At 54.8% G+C, this 21,018-nt stretch overlaps 8 protein-coding genes across 8 annotated transcripts; 3 read left to right on the forward strand and 5 right to left on the reverse strand.

Annotated features, from left to right (window-relative positions):
• Window positions 1-73: 73 nt before the first annotated feature.
• On the reverse strand, window positions 74-1,038 carry SETTUDRAFT_177711 (uncharacterized protein; the record flags this gene model as incomplete). Its single annotated transcript, XM_008028526.1, has 5 exons — window positions 74-320; window positions 368-457; window positions 508-727; window positions 796-818; window positions 907-1,038. The coding sequence occupies 5 exons, from the start codon at window positions 1,036-1,038 to the stop codon at window positions 288-290; spliced, it is 498 nt and encodes a 165-aa protein (XP_008026717.1). The 3' UTR covers window positions 74-287.
• A 242-nt stretch (window positions 1,039-1,280) lies between these two features.
• On the reverse strand, window positions 1,281-2,055 carry SETTUDRAFT_152055 (uncharacterized protein). Its single transcript, XM_008028527.1, has 2 exons — window positions 1,871-2,055; window positions 1,281-1,810 (listed from the first exon to the last, which is right to left on the reverse strand). Exons 1-2 carry the CDS (start codon window positions 2,000-2,002, stop codon window positions 1,415-1,417), a joined length of 528 nt encoding a protein of 175 aa, XP_008026718.1. The 5' UTR covers window positions 2,003-2,055; the 3' UTR covers window positions 1,281-1,414.
• Window positions 2,056-2,184: 129 nt separating this feature from the next.
• SETTUDRAFT_169657 (uncharacterized protein) lies at window positions 2,185-2,971 on the forward strand. Its single transcript, XM_008028528.1, has 4 exons — window positions 2,185-2,273; window positions 2,343-2,372; window positions 2,501-2,551; window positions 2,623-2,971. The coding sequence occupies exons 1-4, from the start codon at window positions 2,237-2,239 to the stop codon at window positions 2,682-2,684; spliced, it is 180 nt and encodes a 59-aa protein (XP_008026719.1). The 5' UTR covers window positions 2,185-2,236; the 3' UTR covers window positions 2,685-2,971.
• Window positions 2,972-4,610: 1,639 nt separating this feature from the next.
• On the forward strand, window positions 4,611-5,883 carry SETTUDRAFT_40161 (uncharacterized protein; the record flags this gene model as incomplete). The annotated part of the gene is made up of 3 exons (XM_008028501.1): window positions 4,611-4,622; window positions 4,703-5,342; window positions 5,396-5,883. The coding sequence occupies 3 exons, from the start codon at window positions 4,611-4,613 to the stop codon at window positions 5,881-5,883; spliced, it is 1,140 nt and encodes a 379-aa protein (XP_008026692.1).
• A 1,940-nt stretch (window positions 5,884-7,823) lies between these two features.
• SETTUDRAFT_40162 (uncharacterized protein) lies at window positions 7,824-8,329 on the reverse strand (the record flags this gene model as incomplete). The annotated part of the gene is made up of 2 exons (XM_008028502.1): window positions 7,824-8,188; window positions 8,296-8,329. The coding sequence occupies 2 exons, from the start codon at window positions 8,327-8,329 to the stop codon at window positions 7,824-7,826; spliced, it is 399 nt and encodes a 132-aa protein (XP_008026693.1).
• A 2,967-nt stretch (window positions 8,330-11,296) lies between these two features.
• Window positions 11,297-13,936, reverse strand: SETTUDRAFT_177715 (uncharacterized protein). The gene is made up of 3 exons (XM_008028529.1): window positions 13,318-13,936; window positions 12,266-13,265; window positions 11,297-12,215 (listed from the first exon to the last, which is right to left on the reverse strand). The coding sequence occupies exons 1-3, from the start codon at window positions 13,849-13,851 to the stop codon at window positions 11,719-11,721; spliced, it is 2,031 nt and encodes a 676-aa protein (XP_008026720.1). The 5' UTR covers window positions 13,852-13,936; the 3' UTR covers window positions 11,297-11,718.
• A 1,206-nt stretch (window positions 13,937-15,142) lies between these two features.
• On the reverse strand, window positions 15,143-16,256 carry SETTUDRAFT_169659 (uncharacterized protein). Its single transcript, XM_008028530.1, has 3 exons — window positions 15,799-16,256; window positions 15,688-15,748; window positions 15,143-15,583 (listed from the first exon to the last, which is right to left on the reverse strand). Exons 1-3 carry the CDS (start codon window positions 15,975-15,977, stop codon window positions 15,521-15,523), a joined length of 303 nt encoding a protein of 100 aa, XP_008026721.1. The 5' UTR covers window positions 15,978-16,256; the 3' UTR covers window positions 15,143-15,520.
• An 802-nt stretch (window positions 16,257-17,058) lies between these two features.
• On the forward strand, window positions 17,059-20,724 carry SETTUDRAFT_169661 (uncharacterized protein). The gene is made up of 4 exons (XM_008028531.1): window positions 17,059-17,169; window positions 17,226-17,454; window positions 17,508-19,879; window positions 19,929-20,724. Exons 1-4 carry the CDS (start codon window positions 17,132-17,134, stop codon window positions 20,500-20,502), a joined length of 3,213 nt encoding a protein of 1,070 aa, XP_008026722.1. The 5' UTR covers window positions 17,059-17,131; the 3' UTR covers window positions 20,503-20,724.
• Window positions 20,725-21,018: the final 294 nt, after the last annotated feature.

The raw sequence follows: 21,018 nt of genomic DNA on the forward strand, positions 1-21,018 counted from the left end.
GCAATGATTGTGATTTGCGGCAATAGTATTTGGTAAGACGGTGAAAAAGAATGCAATGAGTAGAGTGATAGGGATCGGAACCAAAGCGTGCTGTGTAGGGCTGGGCGCAGATGTGAGTGCACTAGGATCAGGTAGTGGAATAATACGGATGAGAAGCAAGAGTGCAAGAAGTTTGAATGTTGTGGCCGTCTCGTTAGAGTTCCTTCTATCCTTTGCGCACGGAAAGCACGCGGCACCAGTTACTATACATACCACCCATGCCGTCTCGAGGAACGCTATTTACGCATTTACTTCATCGCAGCCTGCAGACTCTCGAGAACCTTGAACTTGTCAGCAACTTCTCCTTGGCCAGACGCACGGAGCCTACCTCGAGCTCAATCTTGGCCTCGGCGATGTCAGCCTCGCTGCCGCTGCCGCTGGCAATCTTCTGTGCCTCAGCAATCTGGTTCCTGACAGCCTATTCCTATATCAGCCGCGGGATCCTTGGTTTCTCATATTCGTCCATACCTCGGCGCTGAAGTCCTCCAGTGGGTAGCCCTCGACGGCGTTGATGCTGAGAACAGAGTTTGGCTGCACAACGGCGAAACCACCGGACAGGAAGAACTGCTTGCTGCCACCCTGCTCCTCAATGATCTCAACCAGACCGGGCTTCAGCTGCTCAATAGAGGCAACGTGGTTGGCCAAAACACCCATCTCACCAGTCTCTGCGGGGAGGTTAACCTGGACACTGTACGGCAATCCAAGTCAGTAATCGCGTAATCGTTTTGCGGTATCGGCCGGGACTTGGAGACGTACACATCCTGAGACTTGTAGATGGACTGCAGACAATCGTTAGCCCATGCCTCTCAATTACACATGCATTGACAGCCCCCAATTCGACGAAGCATGACGGGCGGTGTTGCGTACCTGATGCGGGAGAGCTAGAGAGAGCTTGATCTTGTCATTGGCGACCTCGGCGTAGCCTCTTCGCTGGAGGGGGCGGGCGATGGCAGCGGGCCTAGCGCGGAGGGCGGCTCTAGCGACGCGGAGGGAGTTCATGATGGACGGAGTTGTGGGGAAGATGCAATTGCTGGTCTACCGGAGCTGGTGGTGATTCTGCGAAGCCGAGTTCTGCGCTTCTCGGGATTAGCCGATGAGGTACCGTCAAAACGGCTAGCGCAATATCACTGCTTCTCCCCACCACCCCCCACACGTTGCATGAGCCCTGAGCGGCAATGGACCAAATTCACGGTGCAATGTAGTTTTCAGAGTTCGCAGGGATGCTCAGGCGGGTGTAGGCTGCATGTTGTCCGTCCATACACGCCGGGGGTATCTCAATTGCAAAACGCCTATCCAAAGACCATGATGCTGTCTGCATCCGCACACTAGTATATGGCAGCCCGGCCCAGCATTGCACACAAAAGCTTATGCGCTTTCAATCGTCGTAAAACTGCTGCGGCGCCGCCATGCTCATCCTCAGCTGTCTCTCTCGTTGCTTCGCCTGGAGCTCCAGCGTCTCTACAGCATAACTCAGCCTGTCTTTCTTCGCTTTTAATGCCTTGAACTTGAGTTCCTGCTGTGCACTAATAGTCTTGCCTCCGTTTCTCTGCGTACTCCTGCTCGCTAGCCTCGAGCCTGAGCCGCCAGTGCTGTCGCGCCCAAGTCGGCCGTCGTTCAGGTCGCACTTTGCAATAAGGGACTGTTCGCGGCGCTCAAGTTTATCTACGTAGTTCTCTACGCGCTTAAGTAGATTGTCGATTTCTGGGCGGATTTCGGAGAGGAGACCTGCTTGCGCGGTCTGAAGGTCCGACTCGGAAATGAGCTCAAAGTGCTGCGGGACATGTCAGTTGCTTGAACGTCCAGCGTAGGGCCTGGGGGCATGTATGCATACTCGTGTCGTCTGGAGCACTTTTGCCAGTCGGGGAAGGTCACTGACGCCGTCGTCCAGTATGTTGATGGACGAATCGAGTAGCTGCATGCTGTTGCGCAACGAGGCGACACATGCTTCCAGCGGTGACGCCATGATGGCAGTGAAATATCCGACCGCTTTCGGCGTGCAGAGTTCCAGGTCGCCAGGGAGTTGGGCTGTCGCGGGGTTGTTGTTCTCTGGGTGTACTGTTTATTGGTCGGGCTTTCCGCGCGCCGACGCCAAGCATATCGCAGTTCTGCAAAGCCGAACGACCGGAGCTCAACACCACCACCGCCCATCCTCATCGCAATTGCCAACCAACCCATTGCCCCTCCAACACACGTCAAAATGCCTCTTCTCGGAAGGAAGTTCCCGGCGCAAATTGGTATGTGGCCTTGGATAGCGCCAAACGCAAGCAGCGAAGCTCGAACAGTTACTAACGCAGGAATTACAGCCAAGCCCATGTGGCCTTTCTACGTCTCCGGTACGTTGCGCAATCGGGCTCCAACACGAAGCAGAAGCCTGCAGGCTTGCAAGAGATGGATTGGGTGATTTTAAAGTGCATGGAGAAGGGAGAAGTGTGGGGAGTGCTGGGTTAACCAAAGTCACTAGGCCTTGTCATCCTCTACGGTGTCAACTCTGCCGCGAACGCCATGGCTCAGGGTGCGTAGCCCATGTTGGGGAGCCTCAAATGGCCCACCGGTTTCCCGTGTTCGCAAGCTGACACAGGACAGCCGACGAGTACAAGAACGACCCGCGAAACCCCGCGCTCAAGAACCAGTCAGCAAACCACTAAGCCTGGATCTGTGTGATGCGGGAGCAGGCTGTGAACAGGTGAAGGCTCTCAGAGGCAATGTACAGTAGCTGGCGATGGGAAAGCAATGGAAATGTCGCATGGAGACGGCCATATAGATTTTGCCCAATCGATCCCGGTCAACAACTCGCTCGAGCCTCTTTTGCCCTCGGTGCGGACTGCAATGCGCTGAGAACAGGTCACGGTCCATGTAGCAAAGGCATGTTGCCGGCGAGATTGCGAGAGGCATAGTTGGAGCTGGGGCATGCGCTGCCAAGGGCTCTGGAAACAAGCACCCGTGTTTGGTTTGGTTCAGACTGGGTCAAGTGCTGTTTGTGTCGTGAAGCTGTACAAGTGTGGGCAGTTGGGCCCGCAATTGCCGGGGCAACACTGGAGTGGCATGTAATGCATCGTGTGGTGATGGCGGTCAGCGGGCGTGGCTAGCAGGGAGCCGCTTGGGCACGTGATGGCTTGGGTTAGCGTGTCACGCTGGATTTGTGTGGTGCGCCTAGGGAAGGTCGGGCATGTGGCTAGGATGTTTAGTCGTGCAGACAGCCGGCCAGGTGACAGTGGCAGCGGTATTTTCCAGCGCGGCCATGGGCGGAGGCGCACCGCCGCGCGCATGGTGGCACACATTGTCGAGCTGGGCGTGCTGCATGTGCCCGGAGAGCTGGCGTACCTACTCGCCGTCAAACGGGTGCTGATACATGACGTCGACAGGAAGCGTGTCCAAGGCCGTGGCCGTGTTGCACTGACGTCTGCAAGAGGACATGCATCCATGGGTACCTGGCGCAGCAGCTGCCAGCTGTGCCCTCGGCAGAGCCAGTGCAGCGGCACGGCGCCCAACAGAGGCAGGCTGCACGGGCACAGGCACAGGCACAGGCACAGGCACAGGTGTAAGTACTTACATGTACGTACGTACATGTACATGTAAGCATAGTCGAGAGGTGCAGCGACGCTCAATCGGGCCGGGGGACTTCCAGAATGTCGGGTGGCGTCCGCAGGCGCTTCTCAGCCAAGGCCAGAACAGCGCAGCTGTTCGCCTCAGCGTGACGCATAAAGGGGCGGCCATGGGCAGGCTGCGCCGCCGAGGGCAGCTGTCGCACGTTACAAGCGTCAGTGTGCGGCATTTGAAACGCCGCATGCCATGTTCAGCGCGGCCATGGGCAGAAGCAAGCTGCTCTGGGTCGCGAGTCGTCCGCTCCGGCGGCGATCGGCCGCGACAGGCACCGGCACAGGCACAGGCGCGATGCGCCCTCGCCGCCGCCGCACCCGCAGTGAAAGAGGTCGCCACCTGGCGCGTCACGTGACCGGCTGCCCAGCCCAGCCGGCCGCCAGCCTGCCCTAGGTGCCGTGGTGCGCCCTCTGCACCCTCTCCATCCGCGTCTTCACAGCACCACGCCCGCCGTGTGCTTGTTCCTCGAGGCTTCACTGCTGTTCTCCCGGCCTGCAGCTGCCTCGCTGTCTCTGCTGTCGCTCCACCGCCCGAGCCCGCCCGCCTGCCTGCCTCGAGCCCGCCCCCACAAAGGCTGCCCGCTGCTGTTTTCCGCTGTTGGGCTCGCTCACGCCCTATCGTACGTCCTGCCCAGCTCATCAGTCGGCTCCGCCCTCTGCACCGCACCCTGCCCTCCCTCTGCCTGCCCCCCCCTCCCAACGCACCAATATCACCTTCACCCCCCGATTCCCCCCCGATCCTTCTTCCGCTCCCTCTCTCCTTCTCGCCGCGCCTGACTGCACCCTCTAGCGTCTCGGCTGCCCACTCCCCGCTTACTCACCGCCTTTGCAGGCAAAAGCCTCATACTGACCGGTCTGTCCGCAGCACGCTGATCCTCAAAACACCACCCACGCCCATCATCACAACCTTCGACCCACCCACCACTCCAACTCTATTAGCAGGCCAACCTCCTCAAGGTTGAACCTCTTGCCAACATGACGACCATGGTATGCTTGCGCCCCCCTCGCCGCCCGCCGCCCTTGGCGCCCGGGCGCCTCTCTGTCCATCACCAGGCTGACAGCTGTAGGATCTTCGCGTCGGCAATAAATACAGAATCGGCCGCAAAATTGGCAGCGGCAGTTTCGGTGATATTTACCTTGGTACGCAGCAGAAGCCTCTCTCGCCTGAGCGTGATATCAGCTCAGCTCGCCTCGCCTCAGCCTTGCTAACAAGTACAGGTACCAACATCATCTCTGGCGAGGAGATTGCCATTAAGCTCGAGAGCGTCAAGGCAAAGCACCCTCAGCTCGAATATGAGGCCCGCGTCTACAAGTCGCTTGCTGGCGGCGTCGGTATTCCCTTTGTCCGCTGGTTCGGAACCGAGTGTGACTACAACGCCATGGTCCTGGACCTGCTCGGCCCTTCGCTGGAAGATCTCTTCAACTTCTGCAACCGCAAGTTCTCGCTGAAGACGGTGCTGCTGCTCGCGGACCAGCTCATCTCCCGCATCGAGTACATCCACGCCAAGTCTTTTATCCACCGTGATATCAAGCCCGACAACTTCCTCATGGGCATTGGCAAGCGTGGAAACCAGGTCAACGTCATTGACTTTGGTCTCGCCAAGAAGTACCGCGACCCCAAGACTCACTTCCACATTCCTTACCGTGAGAACAAGAACTTGACTGGTACCGCCCGTTATGCCAGCATCAACACCCACTTGGGTGTCGGTACGTAGTAGACGCCTGTCCGCCTTGAGAGGTCAAAGCTAACGTTTCCGCAGAACAATCCCGCCGTGATGACATGGAGTCGCTTGGCTATGTCATGCTTTACTTCTGCCGCGGTTCCCTTCCCTGGCAGGGTCTTAAGGCGGCCACCAAGAAGCAGAAATACGATCGCATCATGGAGAAGAAGATGACGACTCCCACCGAGGTTCTCTGCCGTGGCTTCCCCAACGAGTTTGCCATCTACCTCAACTACACTCGCTCGCTGCGTTTTGACGACAAGCCGGACTACTCGTACCTCCGCAAGATCTTCCGCGATCTCTTTGTTCGTGAGGGCTTCCAGTACGACTACGTGTTCGACTGGACCGTGTACAAGTACCAGAAGAATGCCCAAGCCATCGCCCAGGCTGCCAACCAGGGCCAGGGCGATGAAGACGACAAGGGTCGCGGACGTCACGTCACAACCACGGCTGCTGCCAATGCCGGTACCGCTGCTGGCACCAAGCGCGGACCGGTCAACGCACGCCAGGAGGGCACCGGAATGTGAGTTCGATATATCTGATCCTCGTAAGGGACCCTCTCCTTTGCGTTTGGTGTGATAACGCTTAGCGTGGGGGATATCAGAAGCAGATCTTACTAACCTTGTTCTTTGTTTCAGGCAGCTTCGTTCGGCCAATAAGCGTGGCGGGGACCAGTATGCATCCGGTTACTGATTCTTGATGCGGCTCTCGATTCGTCATCTTAACTCTTGCGGGACTGCCTCTTTGGTTTTGTCTTCGCACGCACAACGAATGGGAAATGCGGCACCGCCGTCCTGGCAACATTTGGGACGGCGTCGCTCCTTGATCAGTTGATGGGATTCATTCGTCAAGCACCTGGTACGGACCTGGAGAGGCACTTGATGCATCTCCTACTATGGCCACGGGTTCCTGTCGGACATCTCATATCTCTGGAGGCTTGACCCACACGTCATCTCAAATTGGCACAGCACTTCAGCTCGCAGACGATATATTTCAAACGCTTTTTGGCCGATTGGAGCCATCAAGTTATGCGAAACGTCTTGCGCAGCTAACGTCACTGGGCAGCTCTCCGGCTGATCGATGATCTTCTGTTTGCTTTTCACTTCGCATTCATTACTCCCCCCTCCCTGCCCCTAGTCTTTTTGTATGGTTTTTTTTTCTTCACTAAATTTCCTTGAGTATCCCCCCTTCGGATTTGGCTGCCAGCTTGTGGGGAGGTAAAGCTTAACAAGGGGACGACGCTAAATTGTATTACGGGGAGAATGTATAGCTGAAGCTTGGCTGGTAGACTCGAAGGGGTGCAATTGGTGGGCGGCTACAGTGCGTGGATCTTTGTTAGGAAGACAGCTTCCGGCGACGAGGGAGAAGAAGGCGTAGCATGCTGCCATTGCTCTTGGAGATGGGAAAGGGGACGGGTGGAAGCAGTGATTGCGGTTTTGTACTTTGCTTTGCTTTAGAAATACAGACTTTCCTTAATCACGCATGCGGCTTGCAAAGATGAGTTGTTGTGATGCTTGTTCACGCATGTAATTCTGGTGTGTGTTGTGACTAAGACTTTGCGCTATTTCAATGTGCAGCTCTTATCAAATTAACTGCTGCAAGGTCTGAATCGGATACGAGAGATATCTCCACATGGGTGAAATTTTTGGATATCTACACTAACTCGAAAAAAGGAGGAGATGTGAGCAGCCCATGTATGTTCATTGAAGCAGCGATAGGGGCCGCATCACAAAAGAAATACAGAGAGCAGGCTTTGACCTATAATTAGTACAGAGATAAGGCTCCAAAAGGGAGCTGCAAGTACAATTAACGAGCGTCTTTCTGGGCGGGGATATTGATAGGCTGGGCTCAAAAGCGGTCAATGGATCGCGTACGAGCTTAATCCTACAACAAGCAAAATAAACTGCATTAGTGATAGTCTTGTACAACACTTTTTTAGCACAGAAATCGTGAATTGAGTTGTACACTCGGCCTAGTCAGCCCCGTATTACACTCTACCAAAGTTAAAAATAGAAACCAATCATAGTATCTTGAGGCTTATCTATGAATTAGGCTGATTGTAAAGATTGGGTTGCGCTTATTCTTAAGCAGTGTAGAACTAGAGACGGATACCATAAGCATATAAGAGGTTCCGTCCCTCCTCTGACTATTAAGTAACGCAATGGCCTTTGGCACCTTGTAGTCTCCGATAGTAACCGAACCATAACACTCATCGTAATAACACTTGTAAAAAAAAATATATCCAGTTGTGACCTCTAAATTGCTTACAGGAGTGGATTACAGTTGCATACAGCCATGATTTGAAAAAAAAACACGCTTTTTCCCAGTCCCTCTACTCCAAAGATTCTCGGCCTCGCCCATGATTTCGTTACCAAGACCAGTGGCGATGGATTCGGCAGAACAAAGTTCAGCATCGCTAGTCTATGTTGTGTTTCAATTTTGCTGTACGTAGCATTGTTGTATATGCTCAATCAATTTCAACCTTGATTCGACCAGCCCATGTCGGTTCAATGGGAATGTCAAAGTCGTGGAATCCGGCTCCTTGCACGTAGGCAGCATGTTTCAGCCCCCACCAGGTAGTGAGTAAAGCATCGACAGCAGTATCGGTCGTAGCTTGGATCTCAACGTGCAGTCGTTCAGTGACATATCGAGTAAAAGTGACCGTGGCAGTTGGAAATGTGAGTGCTACTGTGGCTGCGCCGATAGCTGGTAAATCAATAGTACTGTTATGGTCTGGAGCTGTGTCCGCATCATGGTGAGATAGAATGTCCTCGCGCCGGAAGTGATATACGTCTGGGATTTTGACTTGACTGGATGCCGTTTTAGCACCAACTCACAAAGTAGTAGTAGTAGTAGTAGTAGTATTCAATTCAAGCAAAGAGATGCCCCTTACCTTCGTGCGTGGTGGTTGTGCTCAACTGACAAAGCCGACACTATACTTGCCGCAACCAGGAGTCTCACAAATGTCTTCATTTGAATGCTACTGTTTAATCAGAAACCGGCTTTGAAGTAGTGGCATTAATAATATGCATACCTAATGTACTATATGCGAACGTCTAGGTGATATGTAGGTTCCACATAAACAGAAAGGATGCTGCGGGGAAACGCACCATCTATATATAGGGAGTGGATATTATGTACAAGTATAGGATTCCCCGTACATGTATATGTTGACAGATTGATACAACACTACGTGTAGGGTGCGCCTAGCAGTTGCAGGGGAGCGTGGTGTCAGCCTTGACCCATTTCGAGTCATGTTGTGCTCACCTCAAACGAGGGACAGGCTTCTTGATGACATCACAGGGTTTCAACGCTGTTCTTCGCCATGGAAGGGGGGAAGGGGGGAAGGGGGGGGGGGGGTGGTGGGAAGGGATAAAAGGCCCTTTTTTGTATGACATGAGAGAGAGAAATCAATTTCTGACGTTTGACATGGGGAGCTGCTGAATTGTCATCAATGCCCTTTTTAAAACACCACCCCGCCGCCATCTTCAAGTTGCTATAGTTTGCGGTTTCATTCTCTGCTGTGAGTACATGTACGATATTTTGGAACAAGTGTAGAGAGTATACGAACGTGCATTCAGTAATCCTCTTGTTTCGAAATGTGTAAAGGGGGGATTAGTCTAGTTGGGTGGACAATACATTGAGTAGTACAAACAGCGTTTGACACACACCAATATCATGTCTGTTATTGTGTATGTCCTGCACCACACTCAACTTCTCACAAGATGCCACATCAGCAAGAATAGCCAAGATACATGGTAATTGTAGTTCTGTGTTGCCACTATGGAAAAGGCAGGCCCATCCAAGGCTGTTGCAATTCTACCAGACAAGGGTTTGATGAGACGAAACATGCTGCTTTGCCAGCATTGCGGAGAGAATGTTTGGTTGGGATTCGCAACTCACCAGGGCCTTTCTGTTCGACTGTAATGTTACAGTTGCATTCATGTCATCAAGACCTGGCTAAGTTTGTTGAATATTACGGCCATTGTAGGGCCGGAATCATTGCTTCTGGTATGGTTGGGAATATACATTGGTGCATGGTTGGCTTTGATTCATTGATACACCCTCTACACCGCGTTGTTGCTCGACTCTCGGTAAGATTTGATGTTTGCATTAGTCTTTATAATTAGTTGAGCATGTTATGTTTGATACACCTGATTGTTCTGAGTTTTTGTGTATATTTATTGAGTCAGTTAGCATCATTTCTCGTCCTTCTAGTCTGTTTGTGGCCATGTGGTCCTATTTCAGGCTAGCTTAGTCTTTTTACGGTTTCTAAAGCCTCTCCTCGCCTTTGAACCTGGATCATTGTTGGTGCTATTGCCATCAGTTTGCTCAGTCGATGCTGACATCATTATCTCGGTTATTGCATCTTACTCGCGACGTCGACTCCATTCAGACCAGATTGGCCTGTGCTAGAGTATATTGTCATCTTCTTCCATGGCAAGAATGTAGTAGGCAAGTTCTAGTTTCCCTTAGTCACGCTAATCTTGAATGTCCACTGACAAGATGGGGTATGTTTGGTTGCTATACCAAGCGCCATCTGTCAACTGCGAGTACTACGGTCAGTATCCATCGGTGTTAGGACATCTTGATGTGAACACAAGTGTCTTTACCATAGCTATTTGGAGATAGATATTACTTTTAGGTAGTGGGACACTACATTTACAGGCAAGATGGCAAAAATTAGCTTTGTTGTCAGAAAGATGAGCCATCTGAAGCCTTCTTGACGATCAAGTCTGCTACATTATGATTACCATGATGAAATAGTACAAGATGTCTTAGAGATAAGACCCAAGACTAGAAGCAATAGGAATCCTTTGTATAAGCATTCTTGCAGCAATAATTCTAACCCTTTCCATGTATACCTTACCCAAAGCACTAGATGGTATATGAGAAAATGTACTTGTAAGATACAGCTACACAACTTGACTTACACTTGTACTGGTGTCCATGTATTATACTCAAGGTTCCTCCAACAAGACTATAGCAGGACTGGCTGAAATGCATCTTTTATTCCAGTGACGAGCATACAAAGAGAAGCTAGTAAGAAGAATCAAGCCAGGGACGTTTATATTGCCTGCGAAATTGAATAGGCCGTTAGAGGCGATCAGGGCGTTATGAATGTAGGGGAAGGACAAGGTTAGGAGACTTGATTTAATAGGGGTTTGGTTAGACTCGGCCAAGTCAAGTACTCAACGAGTGTACTATTTGCGTATACTACATCATAGTTCTATAGTTTTAATAGAGAGTTGTATCGTTCGCACGTTCTGAATTCGATTGTCATCCCTACTGCAGAATCATGGTTTCTACATCTTATAAACCAGCTGATAGTTAGCTTACTTGACTAATGTTTATAACCTAAGCTAGGAAGAATATACTCATGCTAAACTCACTTAGTATGCATGCCAAAGAGGACGCGTTATTTAGGCGGCGGATAGGTGTTTGAAGCGTGGATCAGGGGATACTGCCTGCCTGTGGTAATAGTCTCTCTATTATCCATACCATTGAGTGGCTTGTCGCTCAATACGGGCTATGCTATACTGCAGTACAGTGTGATTCACATCTGAAAACTATGGACTTATACACTTTAATTATATAGTATTCGATTAGTACTTAACAAAGAGTGTGTAGCGTTATTATGTTTTTTTTCTCCTTCACTTCACCCTTGCACTTTGACCAATGAAACAATTTCAAAAAAAAAGTATCACCACTAGTCAACTTTGTTGGTGTAATAGAACATCAATATACTAATTATTATCATATTTCAAGCTATCTATGTAGCTTACAAAGCCTAGCCTAGGGGGGAGGCTAACTAACACTTAGACCCAACTCTATCTAGTCTTAAGTGTACTTGAGAAAGAGATCAGCTAAGCTAAGTGATAAGAACACTAAGAGGGCTATAAAGGGAGATGTAGAGACAAAAAATTATATTAGGATAAAGAAGTGTAACAACTCTCACTTGGGCAGATAGCTGTGAGCGCATGTAATGGTGGGAGGTCTTCTGCTGTGGCATAATGCATACATATCCCATGAATATTTTCCTTGTTTCATCCCTTTGGCTAGGCAGTTCCATCGATGACCACATTTCGAATGCGTAGCATGATTGATTCGTTAATGCAACAGCAGGTTCCAGAGTGAGCTTCTGCAGATATGGCCAAGACCAAATGTGCAAGGTGGTGCGGAACTTGGCGAGCAAGACGCATGGGTTGCCCGCATTTCCGCGGCGCTGGGAGCGGGGGCTTGGCGCTGAGTGCGACCACTCGAAGCGTGTGCTGCAAGCCTGCAGGTTATGTATGCCGCGGTTTTTTCCAACAGAGTAATGTCAGGTACAAAGATCAAGTCTCGCCCATCTCACCGTCTCTTCAAGTTTCGTTTTCAGTGTTCGGACTAGGTGAAGGCTCAGTCTTTGGCTGGGGTTCCGCCTCGGGTGCGGCACTCTGAGAGTTTCGTTGTTTCAATTCAGCCAGTTCCTTCTTCAGCGCATCCATCTCAGTTTCCTTTTTGCTAAGTAGTTCATCCCGTTCAGAAACCTCCTGTTTGAGTTGCTTGATGTATTCAATCGCACTTTCCACCTTGGCTGCTTTTGAATTATTGGAATTCTGTGCGTTTGTCTCTGGACTTTTGGCGTCGGATACAGCACCAAATCGTGATGAGGGAAGTAGAGCCTGCATCTCCTGGAGAGCGGTATTGATGCGGTTTCTGCGACCTTGCTCAGCAATCTTATGCGAAGTGCGTTTTGAGGTAAGGTTTGTCGAAAGGGACGTAGGATAGACGACGCCGGGGACGGTGGTGCCGTCGAGGATGTTCTGATAGTTGGACTTGGACGCAAGCAGAAGAGCATGGGTATTGTCGGCAGCACCTATTCAATGTCAGATAAGGCCGTGTTGTAAAATGGGGGAATGAACTTACCATTTCCTGCGTCTGGAAGTAGGGGTTTTATGCTTGGAGAGATTTTGGGTCTTAGAGCAGGGCTGACAAGACTTGAGCTGACGCTGTTTCTCTTTTTCGGGTTGCGGGCAGCCTTTGTGTCCTTTCTGCCATTCGTCATGGAGTAGGCTGGGCTTGTTGGAGTGGACATGGCATCCAGCATTGGGCTGGGCCGGCCAGACATGGATGCGCCGGGTGTGCTCAAAGGGTTCAGTTTTGGTGTCTTTCGTGCAGCCAGGCGAGGCGTATCACCGTCTTGGTCGCGAATTGCCGTGTCTGATCTTGACAGGCTCGGTCGGTCAAGAGATGCTTCCGGAAGCGTAAGATCTTCAAGTACGAGCGGAGCTTGTTCAGAACCATTGAAGTCAGGTGATGGCTGTATGCGCATCAGAGACGCGGGGGTCGCTGGAGTGCCGTGCTGACTGCTGCGCTGGGCCGCGACGGCAGGAGAAGCCGTCGAGGAGCGAGGCTTGGGCGGTGGTCGCATTTCTGACAACATGGGCTCCGGAGAGATGGAATCGGTCTCTGAGCTTTCGCGAGTGCGGAGCGCATCCAAGCCACTGGAAGAAGGGCATTGCGAACGCGCCTCCTCCATTAGGTCTGTGACGTCCTTTGGCGGAATCAGTGAGGAAACAGTTGCCTTCCGCCGGTTTGGTTTTACAATGGGCGACTGTCGTACGCGGGAGGTCCCGTTGGTGCGCGGCATGGCTCGTTTGCTTGTATTCCTCAATGGCCTTCTGCCGTGCTCTTGTGCTACCATGGCCGGCTCGCCGAGCAGGTCCATGTCCACGTCAATGGGCGAGTGGCCGGTCGAGCTTCCCGAGGTGGTGTTCTGCGATGGGTGGTGGGCATGTTGGTGGGTTTGCGCATTCAGGGCGGGTGAGGTCAGAGGGCTAAAGTAGGATGCAGACATGGTGAAGTCGGGAATCTGGAAGCGCGTGTCGTGGGGAGTGACGGCGGGCGATACGAGCGGGGTAAATGTCTGTACAGCGTCAGCGGGCGAGGGTCACGGCGGGTTCGCAGGTGCAGCATACGGCATCATCTTTGCGCATGGGGTACCTCTGGTCAAAGAGGGCGTGCTGCTGATCCAGGTGCTGGAGGTAGCGGGTAGGGTCGCCATGCATTTCGGTGCTGTTTGGGGTTGGGGGGACGCCCTGGTGTGGGCGGTATATTTGGTCTGGGGCGTGGGCATAGGCCGGGGTGGCGGCGGCGTGCGTGTGTTGCTGCGACAAGGCATAGTCGAACAAGTTGGTGTTGGTGTTTGGGGGCTGGGACATGGCATGGCTGTCGATGTCTGTCGCGTCTTGGGCAGCGTTGGCGGCATGCTGGTAATCCGGGGCCAGCTGTGGGGGAAACTGGGCTTGGAGGTGGTGGACGTTGAGCGAGTCGGACAGATCGGCGAGCTGGTTTCCAGTCGGGGCGGGTCCGTGGGTGTTGTAGGCGTCAATGTCGAAGTGCAGGTCGAGATTGTCAAAGTCAATAAACTCTGCGCCGGCAAAGTCGTCTGGCGTTGTGTCCATGTCGAAGCTGTCTGCTGCAGTCCAGGACTGCGCAGTCGAGTTGTTCATGTCGGTCGTCTTCTCCGCGGGAGTAGCGACGAGGGAGAAAATTGGCGTTGCGAAGACAGACGGGTGGGGCTAGCACGACGACGACTGGGGGGGGGGAGCCTCGTTGTTTACATGTGCCAGGCCGAGACGGAAGCACGTCTTTAGTGCGGATGCGAAGTGTCCTTTCTCTTCAGCCTTCTCTTTCTCTGCGGGTGTCTGTCTGTGTTTCCAAAGAGGGTCTGGGGGGGTGCAGGTGCAGGTTTGGCGAGGTCCAGGTGGACGAGAAGAGACCGGGTGGGAGGAGGACCCCCCACGGGAATTTGATAAGAATGGGGGGGGGGGCGCAGGCACAGGTGGAGTGGACTGGACCTGGGTGCGCGCCCATCACGGCATCACGTCGAGCAGCGGCCCCAAAAACTGGGTTCGCCAGCTCCGCGTATTGTTGAGTGCCGCCGGCTGTTGTTGTCGCGCAGCGCAGCGTATGTATGTATGCATGTAGTGTATGGGCTGGGTGTGTGTGTGTGTGTGTATGTGTGGTGTGTGGCCGCCGCGTTGTCTCAGAAATGACTCGCTCTGTGGTAGTCGGTGAGGGCTGCAGCATACACACACACACACAGCAATAGCATGCCAGCTGCACCGAGCCTCGGCGTGTTAGCCAGTTGGGTGGTAGCCAATGTATTTAGTAGGTACATGTCCATGTAAGCGCAAATGGGTAGTCGATGCGATGCATGCATCCAATGGGCCCGTCCCACCTCGTCCCAGCGCCGCCGCGCAATGGCCGTGCATCCCCCGTCCCGTTCCCCCCTCACGGTATTTGCCCGCCATTTTGGGGTAGCCTGCGCGCACCCCGAGCCCACTCATGCTATGCTGCCTTTTTGCTTGTGCCTGTGCCTGTGCCTGTGCCTGTGCCTGTGCCTGTGCCTGTGCCTGTGCCTGTGCCCTTGCTTTTGCCTCCCCACGTCTCGAGCCCGCCCTTCTACACTCTCCCACTCTTGCTCCCACGCCCCGTGACCGCATGCGGGCCCCGTGTCAGGTGACTTGTGGCGGGCGCGGGGCGGTAGTCGTAGCGGTAGTCGTAGTCGTGGTGGTGGTGGTGGTGGTGGTGGTAGCGCGCCACACCATCTGGGTGTAGTATCATGTACGGCTACGGGCTACGGCTGTGTGCGCGCCCTGTTAATCTCCTTGGGCCATTCACCTGCCAGCCGCACCACCTCCCCCTCCCCCCCCCCATCCCCCCTTCACGCCCCTGGTGGAGCTGCGCATTGGAAGCACTGCACTTGGAGCAACGTGGTCCTATATTTGTTCAACTGCGAGCAATGCCAATTCCAAATACGTGACAGACGAAAATGACCGTCGGGCTAATTATGCGAGCGCTTTTATCTCGTCATGGACACCAAGTAAAAATCCCCCTACCATGAGAAAAAAAAATAAAAAGAGAGAAAAAAAGGAAACACGCAGCAGCCCCAGCAGCGAGCTCCGCATTCGAGTTTTAATGTACACGTTGGGCGAAAGGAACATGAGACCCGTCCGATAGTTCCGCTTCCCACGACGACTAACAGTGTCAAGACTTTGGGTCCGTTGGGTATTATCAACCTCCTCGAGAACAAGCAAAAACAAATCACTCTGCCGTAAACCCACCCCCCGCAGAAACGCCGTTAATGGACATGACCATCTGCATCTTGCTCGTTGTCTACATGACGACACAGCAGCCGTTGCTCTGTTGTGGCGCGTAGGGATCGTCGCGCTTGTCGATCTGCACACGCACAGAAACACATTAGCATCGTGGCCAGACAAAAAAGACAGGCCCGCCGCCGCAGCAGCGACGCACAATGCGCGCGCGCCCGGGTGCAAACGTACCGTTCCCCATCGTGACGGCACCATCCAGTCCTTGGGCTCCTTGTCCGTGAATGCAATGAGACTGCAATGCTCCGTTAGCTGCCAGCTTGTATGCGCCGTCGCTCCACATACTCGAGTGCGGCCTCGGACACGGGTATCCTGCGTCGCTCCAGGTCCTCGCGCAGGCGCTGGTTGAGCTCCGTCAGGCGTCGCAGCTTGAGCTCGGCCATGCTCTGCTTCTTGGTCTTGCCGTCGCCGCCCGTCCGTATCTCGTAGGGCGCGGCCGTCATCATGGCGGACGTGGCGGGCATGGTGCGCGTGCGTGGCTATTAGGGCGGCGGGCAGTCGTCGCGGTTGCTGTCGTCGTCGTCGTCGTCGTTGTGGTGCCGTGTGGTGTGGTGCCGTGTGGGTGCGGTGGCGGTGATTGGTATTATGGCGACACGGGAGCTGTTGGGGTGCGGCGTCGGCGTCGGCGTGCGGCGACGACACGGGTGAGAGCAGGTAAAGGGGCGGGGGGGTAAGGAGCGAGGACGGCCAGCCGGGTAAGCCTGCCGCCAGATATCAGCGCAAGGGCTCGAGGTGCAGCTGCGACGGTGATGGTGTTGGGGTGATGGCAGCGATGGGCGACAGGTAGAGCACGGGAGCCAGGAGGAGGTGGTTGGAAGATGGGCCGCACATCAAGGGGATGGGCGTGTGTCCGTCGCAGTCGGGCGCCGTCGGTTGCGGCTTAGCGCCATGGGGATTGGCTTCGGCTGCGCCTAGAGCGCCGCCCTGGCCTGCATTGGCATGGCATTGGCACCCTCCCCTCCCTCTCACCCACCCACCGACGCGTTGCCCACCATGTAAAACTGTGTCGAGTGCATGCATACTGTCCGTGTACACACGTACGCACGCATCCGCCCTGCGGCTCCGCATGCATTGTCTGGCGTTGCTGCTGCTGCTGCTGCTGGGCGTGGCAGATGAGGCCGCTGGTGCGCCTGTGCCTGCAATCCAGTGGCCCAACGGCTAGCTGTCATGTAGTACTACTAGAACCCGAGAGAGAACCCGAGCGACACACAGCGACAGCAACGCCGCCGCTATCCATGTCCTGTCCATCATCAACCCCCCTCGCTGCAGTCGCCTGGCCTGGCATGCCTGTGTGCGGGGAATGGCGGCGGCGGCGGCGGCCAAGCTGCTGCAGAGAGACGCTGCGCTGCGCTGTGCTGCCAGTGCCAGTGCCAGTCCAGTGCCAGTCCAGTGCCAGTCCAGTGCCAGTCCAGTGCCAGTCCAGTGCCGGCACTGCTAGGCTCGCTTACCTCAGCCTACCACAACCATTTTGCAACAAGTGCACGCAAAGTCCGTCACAGCCTGCGAGACCCGCAACCGCCATCTCAACCCCCCCAAAGCCCCTCCCGGCTGCGTCGCCTGCTTGCTGTAAAGCCCATCCAACTCGTGCAGTTGGATCTGCGACCTCGACCTGCCCAGCATGGCGCCTCCTCCCCACTCCAAGCCGGAGAACACTCTGTGCGCCGCCCCGCCTCACCCTCACGCCCACCGCCTACTAACACAACACGCCCCAGAAAACGTGCCCAGGAACTCATCGGAGTCGACCAGCAGCAGGCTGCCCTCCAGCTGCTCCACGAACATGTCACCTCCAAGCGCACCCGCAACAGCCCCATCACCTCGCTCGAGCCCGTCATGATTCTCTTTGTCGAACTCTGCGTTGATCTGCGCAAGGGCAAGCTCGCAAAGGACGGCCTGTACCAGTACAAGAACACGGCCCAGAACACAAACGTCGGCACCATCGAGGTACGCAGTGTCGAGAGTCTTGTGTCGACAGCCCCCCCACTGACCGCCCCCAGACTGTCTTCAAGCGCTTCATTGAGCTCGCCGAGCAAAAGGTCACCGAGGCCCAGGCCAAGGCCGACGAGGTCCAGTCGTCGCTCGAGCCCGCCGACGAGAAGAATGTCGACGATCTCGAGGCCACCGAGACGCCCGAATCGATCCTCCTGTCCACCGTCTCCGGCGAGCAGTCGCGCGACCGCACCGACCGTGCCATTGTTACTCCGTGGCTCAAGTTCCTGTGGGAGACGTACCGCACCGTCCTGGATATTTTTAAGAACAACGCCCGCCTGGAGCTCATGTACCAGTCGACCGCCCACCAGGCCTTCCAGTTCTGCTCAAAGTATGCCCGCAAGACCGAGTTCCGCCGTCTTTGCGAGCTGCTCCGCAACCATCTCCAGAATGCCGCCAAGTTCTCCTCGCAGATGCACGCCATCAACCTGTCGGACCCCGACACCCTGCAGCGCCACCTCGACACCCGCTTCCAGCAGCTGAACGTGGCCGTCGAGCTCGAGCTCTGGCAAGAGGCTTTCCGCAGCGTCGAGGACATCCACACGCTGCTCAGCTTGAGCAAGCGGCCCGCCAAGAACATCATGATGGCCAACTACTTTGAGAAGCTTACCCGCATCTTCCTCGTTAGCGAAAACTACCTTTTCCATGCCGCTGCTTACAGCCGCTACTATAACCTGCTCCGCCAGTCAGCGGCCGCCGTGGCTTCCGGACAGAGCCCCAAGAAGGACAACCCGGCCGTCACTGAAGCCGACATGACCAAGGCTGCCTCATTTGTCTTGCTCTCGGCCCTTGCTATCCCTGTCATCAGCACTTCCCGCTCGCGAGGTGCCCTTGTCGACGTGGACGAGGCCAGGAAGAACAAGAACTCGCGTCTTACCAACCTGCTCGGCATGTCCCAGGCCCCCACACGTGCTATCCTGTTCAAGGATGCCCTCAGCAAGGGTCTGCTCAAGCGTGTCCGTCCCGAGATTCGCGATCTCTACAACATTCTCGAGGTCGACTTCCACCCGCTCTCCATTTGCAAGAAGATCTCTCCGATCCTGTCCCAAATCGGCGCTGATGAGGACATGCAAAAGTACGTCGGCCCGCTCCAGCAGGTCATCCTCACCCGTCTCTTCCAGCAGTTGTCTCAAGTGTACGACTCTGTTGAGATCAAGTTCGTGCTTGGCCTCGCACAGTTCCCTGAGCCTTTCCACGTCAGCGCTGGCACAATTGAGAAGTTCATCATGAACGGCTGCAAGAAGGGTGACCTCGCCATCCGCACCGACCACGCCACCGGCGTCCTTACTTTTGATTCTGATGTCTTTTCATCAGCCAAGGCCATGCACCCTGGTTCTGGTGCGGGATCAGCCGAGAGCGAGTCTCGCTCCGTCCAGCGCCTGCAGAGCACCCCCGCCGAGATTGTACGATCTCAGCTCACTCGCCTTGCCAAGTCTCTCTTCGTCACCTGTCAATATGTTGACCCGTCATTCAATGCCGACCGTCTACGTGCCAAGGAGGCTGCGCTGGCACGAGCCAAGGAAGGCGCCGACAAGGAGCACCAGGAGGTTCTCAGCCGCCGCGACATCATCTCGCAAAAGAAGGAAGCCGCCTTGAAGGCTCAGCAGGCCAAGGAGAATGAAGAGCAGACCAAGAGGCTCATCCGCCAGCAACAGCTCAAGGATGAGGAGGCTAGGCGCCTCGCAGAAGAGCAGAAGCAGCGTGCCGAGCAGCGCATCAAGGCTGAGCAGAAGCGTATTCAGCGCGAGGAAATGGAGAAGCAGATCAAGGAACTCAAGGCCACGACCAAGGTCGACATTGAGCTTCCCGAAGACCTCGACGATCTCGACTCGCAGAGAATCCGCATCCTCAAGCTTCAAGCTCTTGAGAGGGAGAAGAACCAGCTGGGTGAACAGCTCCGCATTAGCGGCAAGCGTATTGATCACTTGGAGCGAGCCTACCGCAAGGAGGAGATCAAGCACCTCAAGACCGACTACGAGAAGCAACAGGAGGCTGATCTCGCAGCCTACGAAAAGGCAAAGGCCGAGGAGCTCAGGGAAGCCGAAGAAAAGCACAAAGAGGACGTTGCACTCAAGCACCGTTTGTCCAGGCTGGTGTCCCCTTACCAGCAATTTGTTTCTACTGTCAAGCAGCAGCGCAAAGCCGAGTTTGAGAAGCGCCAAAAGATTGCACAGAAGGAGCTCGAGAGCAAGAAGGCTGCACGTGTCAAGGAGGTCAAGGAGCGCTTTGCTCGGGAGAAGAGGGAGCGTGAGGAGGCCGAACGCCGCCAGCGCGAAGAGGAAGAGCGCGAGAGGGCGGAAGCCGAGGCCAAGGCCAAGGCTGAAGAGGAGAGGCGCGCACGACTGGCCGAAGAGAAGGCCAAGAGAGAAGAAGAGCGAAAGTCAGTATCGTCCCTCCCATTGCATAGCCACATAACTAACATGTCACAGTGCTCTTGCTGAGAAGGCTCGTCTCCAGGCACAGCGTGAAGAAGAGGCCATGGCTAAGCGAAAGGCTGCTGCCAGCGGTAGCCGACCCTTTTCTCGCGAACCAGCTGCTGATACTCCTTCGTCCAGTGGACCGCCAAAGATCCAGCTTCCTGGTGGCAAGCCCAGCTGGCGTGAGCGTGAGGCCATGAAGGCCGCTGGTCAGACTCCTCCAGCTGCCAGTACTCCTCCTGCGCCTGCAGCTGCTTCTCCGGCTGCCGAGGCGGAAGCACCCAAGAGAGGCGGCTATGTGCCACCGGCGTTGCGCCAAGGCGGTGCTCCTGGAGGTGGATGGCGAGAGCGCGAGGCTAGCGGCGGCGGCAGCGGTAGTGGTCGTTTTGAGGCTGCTCGGGGTGGAGACCGATGGGGAGACAGGAAGGCATCTCCTGCCACGACTGGTGGCTATGTTCCTCCTGGTGCACGCCGTGATGCCGCAGCTCGTGAGGGCGAAGGCGAATCGGAGTCGAGGCCTGCTGCCCAGGCTCCAGCTGCATCCACGGGCAAGTATGTGCCCCGTCACTTGAGGGATCGCCAGTAGAGGAAGAGGAGAGTAAAAGGTTAGGCGTTCGTTTTGTTTCTACTCTCGCTATGATTGACGACTGGTCACGGGCGGGGTCAGGACGAATATGATGGCATAGGGAGGGAGTTTGTGCTTCGTCTTCTTCCGAGTGAGCGGTAACGAACCTGCGCCCACGGTGGATAGTTTGGTGATTGAATGCATTTTCGATTCTTCTTCTTCGAGGCTCTGACACCTGGCATTGATGGGGGTTCACGTAGACAGGTTGTGAGTGGGGGATTGACGTCTAGGACTCGGCTGACGGGACATGGTTTGATCTCTTGTCTGATGCTTTGGAGACACTGCTGTCGAAGCGGTGGCTACGAACGAGTCATCGCTGACATGATATGGTGTTTCGTAAGCAAGCATGTCAATGGGGGATACTGTATGTGTATGTAAGGTATGGCAGGCTTGATGGCGTGATGATACAATGGTACACGTACTTGTGTGCGAATGAGAGCAGCAACCCGCATTCTAGCAGATTCGGCACCACTGGGC

The sequence above is a fragment of the Exserohilum turcica genome, assembly GCF_000359705.1.
Source record: "Exserohilum turcica Et28A unplaced genomic scaffold SETTUscaffold_26, whole genome shotgun sequence".
Lineage (NCBI taxonomy): Eukaryota > Fungi > Ascomycota > Dothideomycetes > Pleosporales > Pleosporaceae > Exserohilum > Exserohilum turcicum.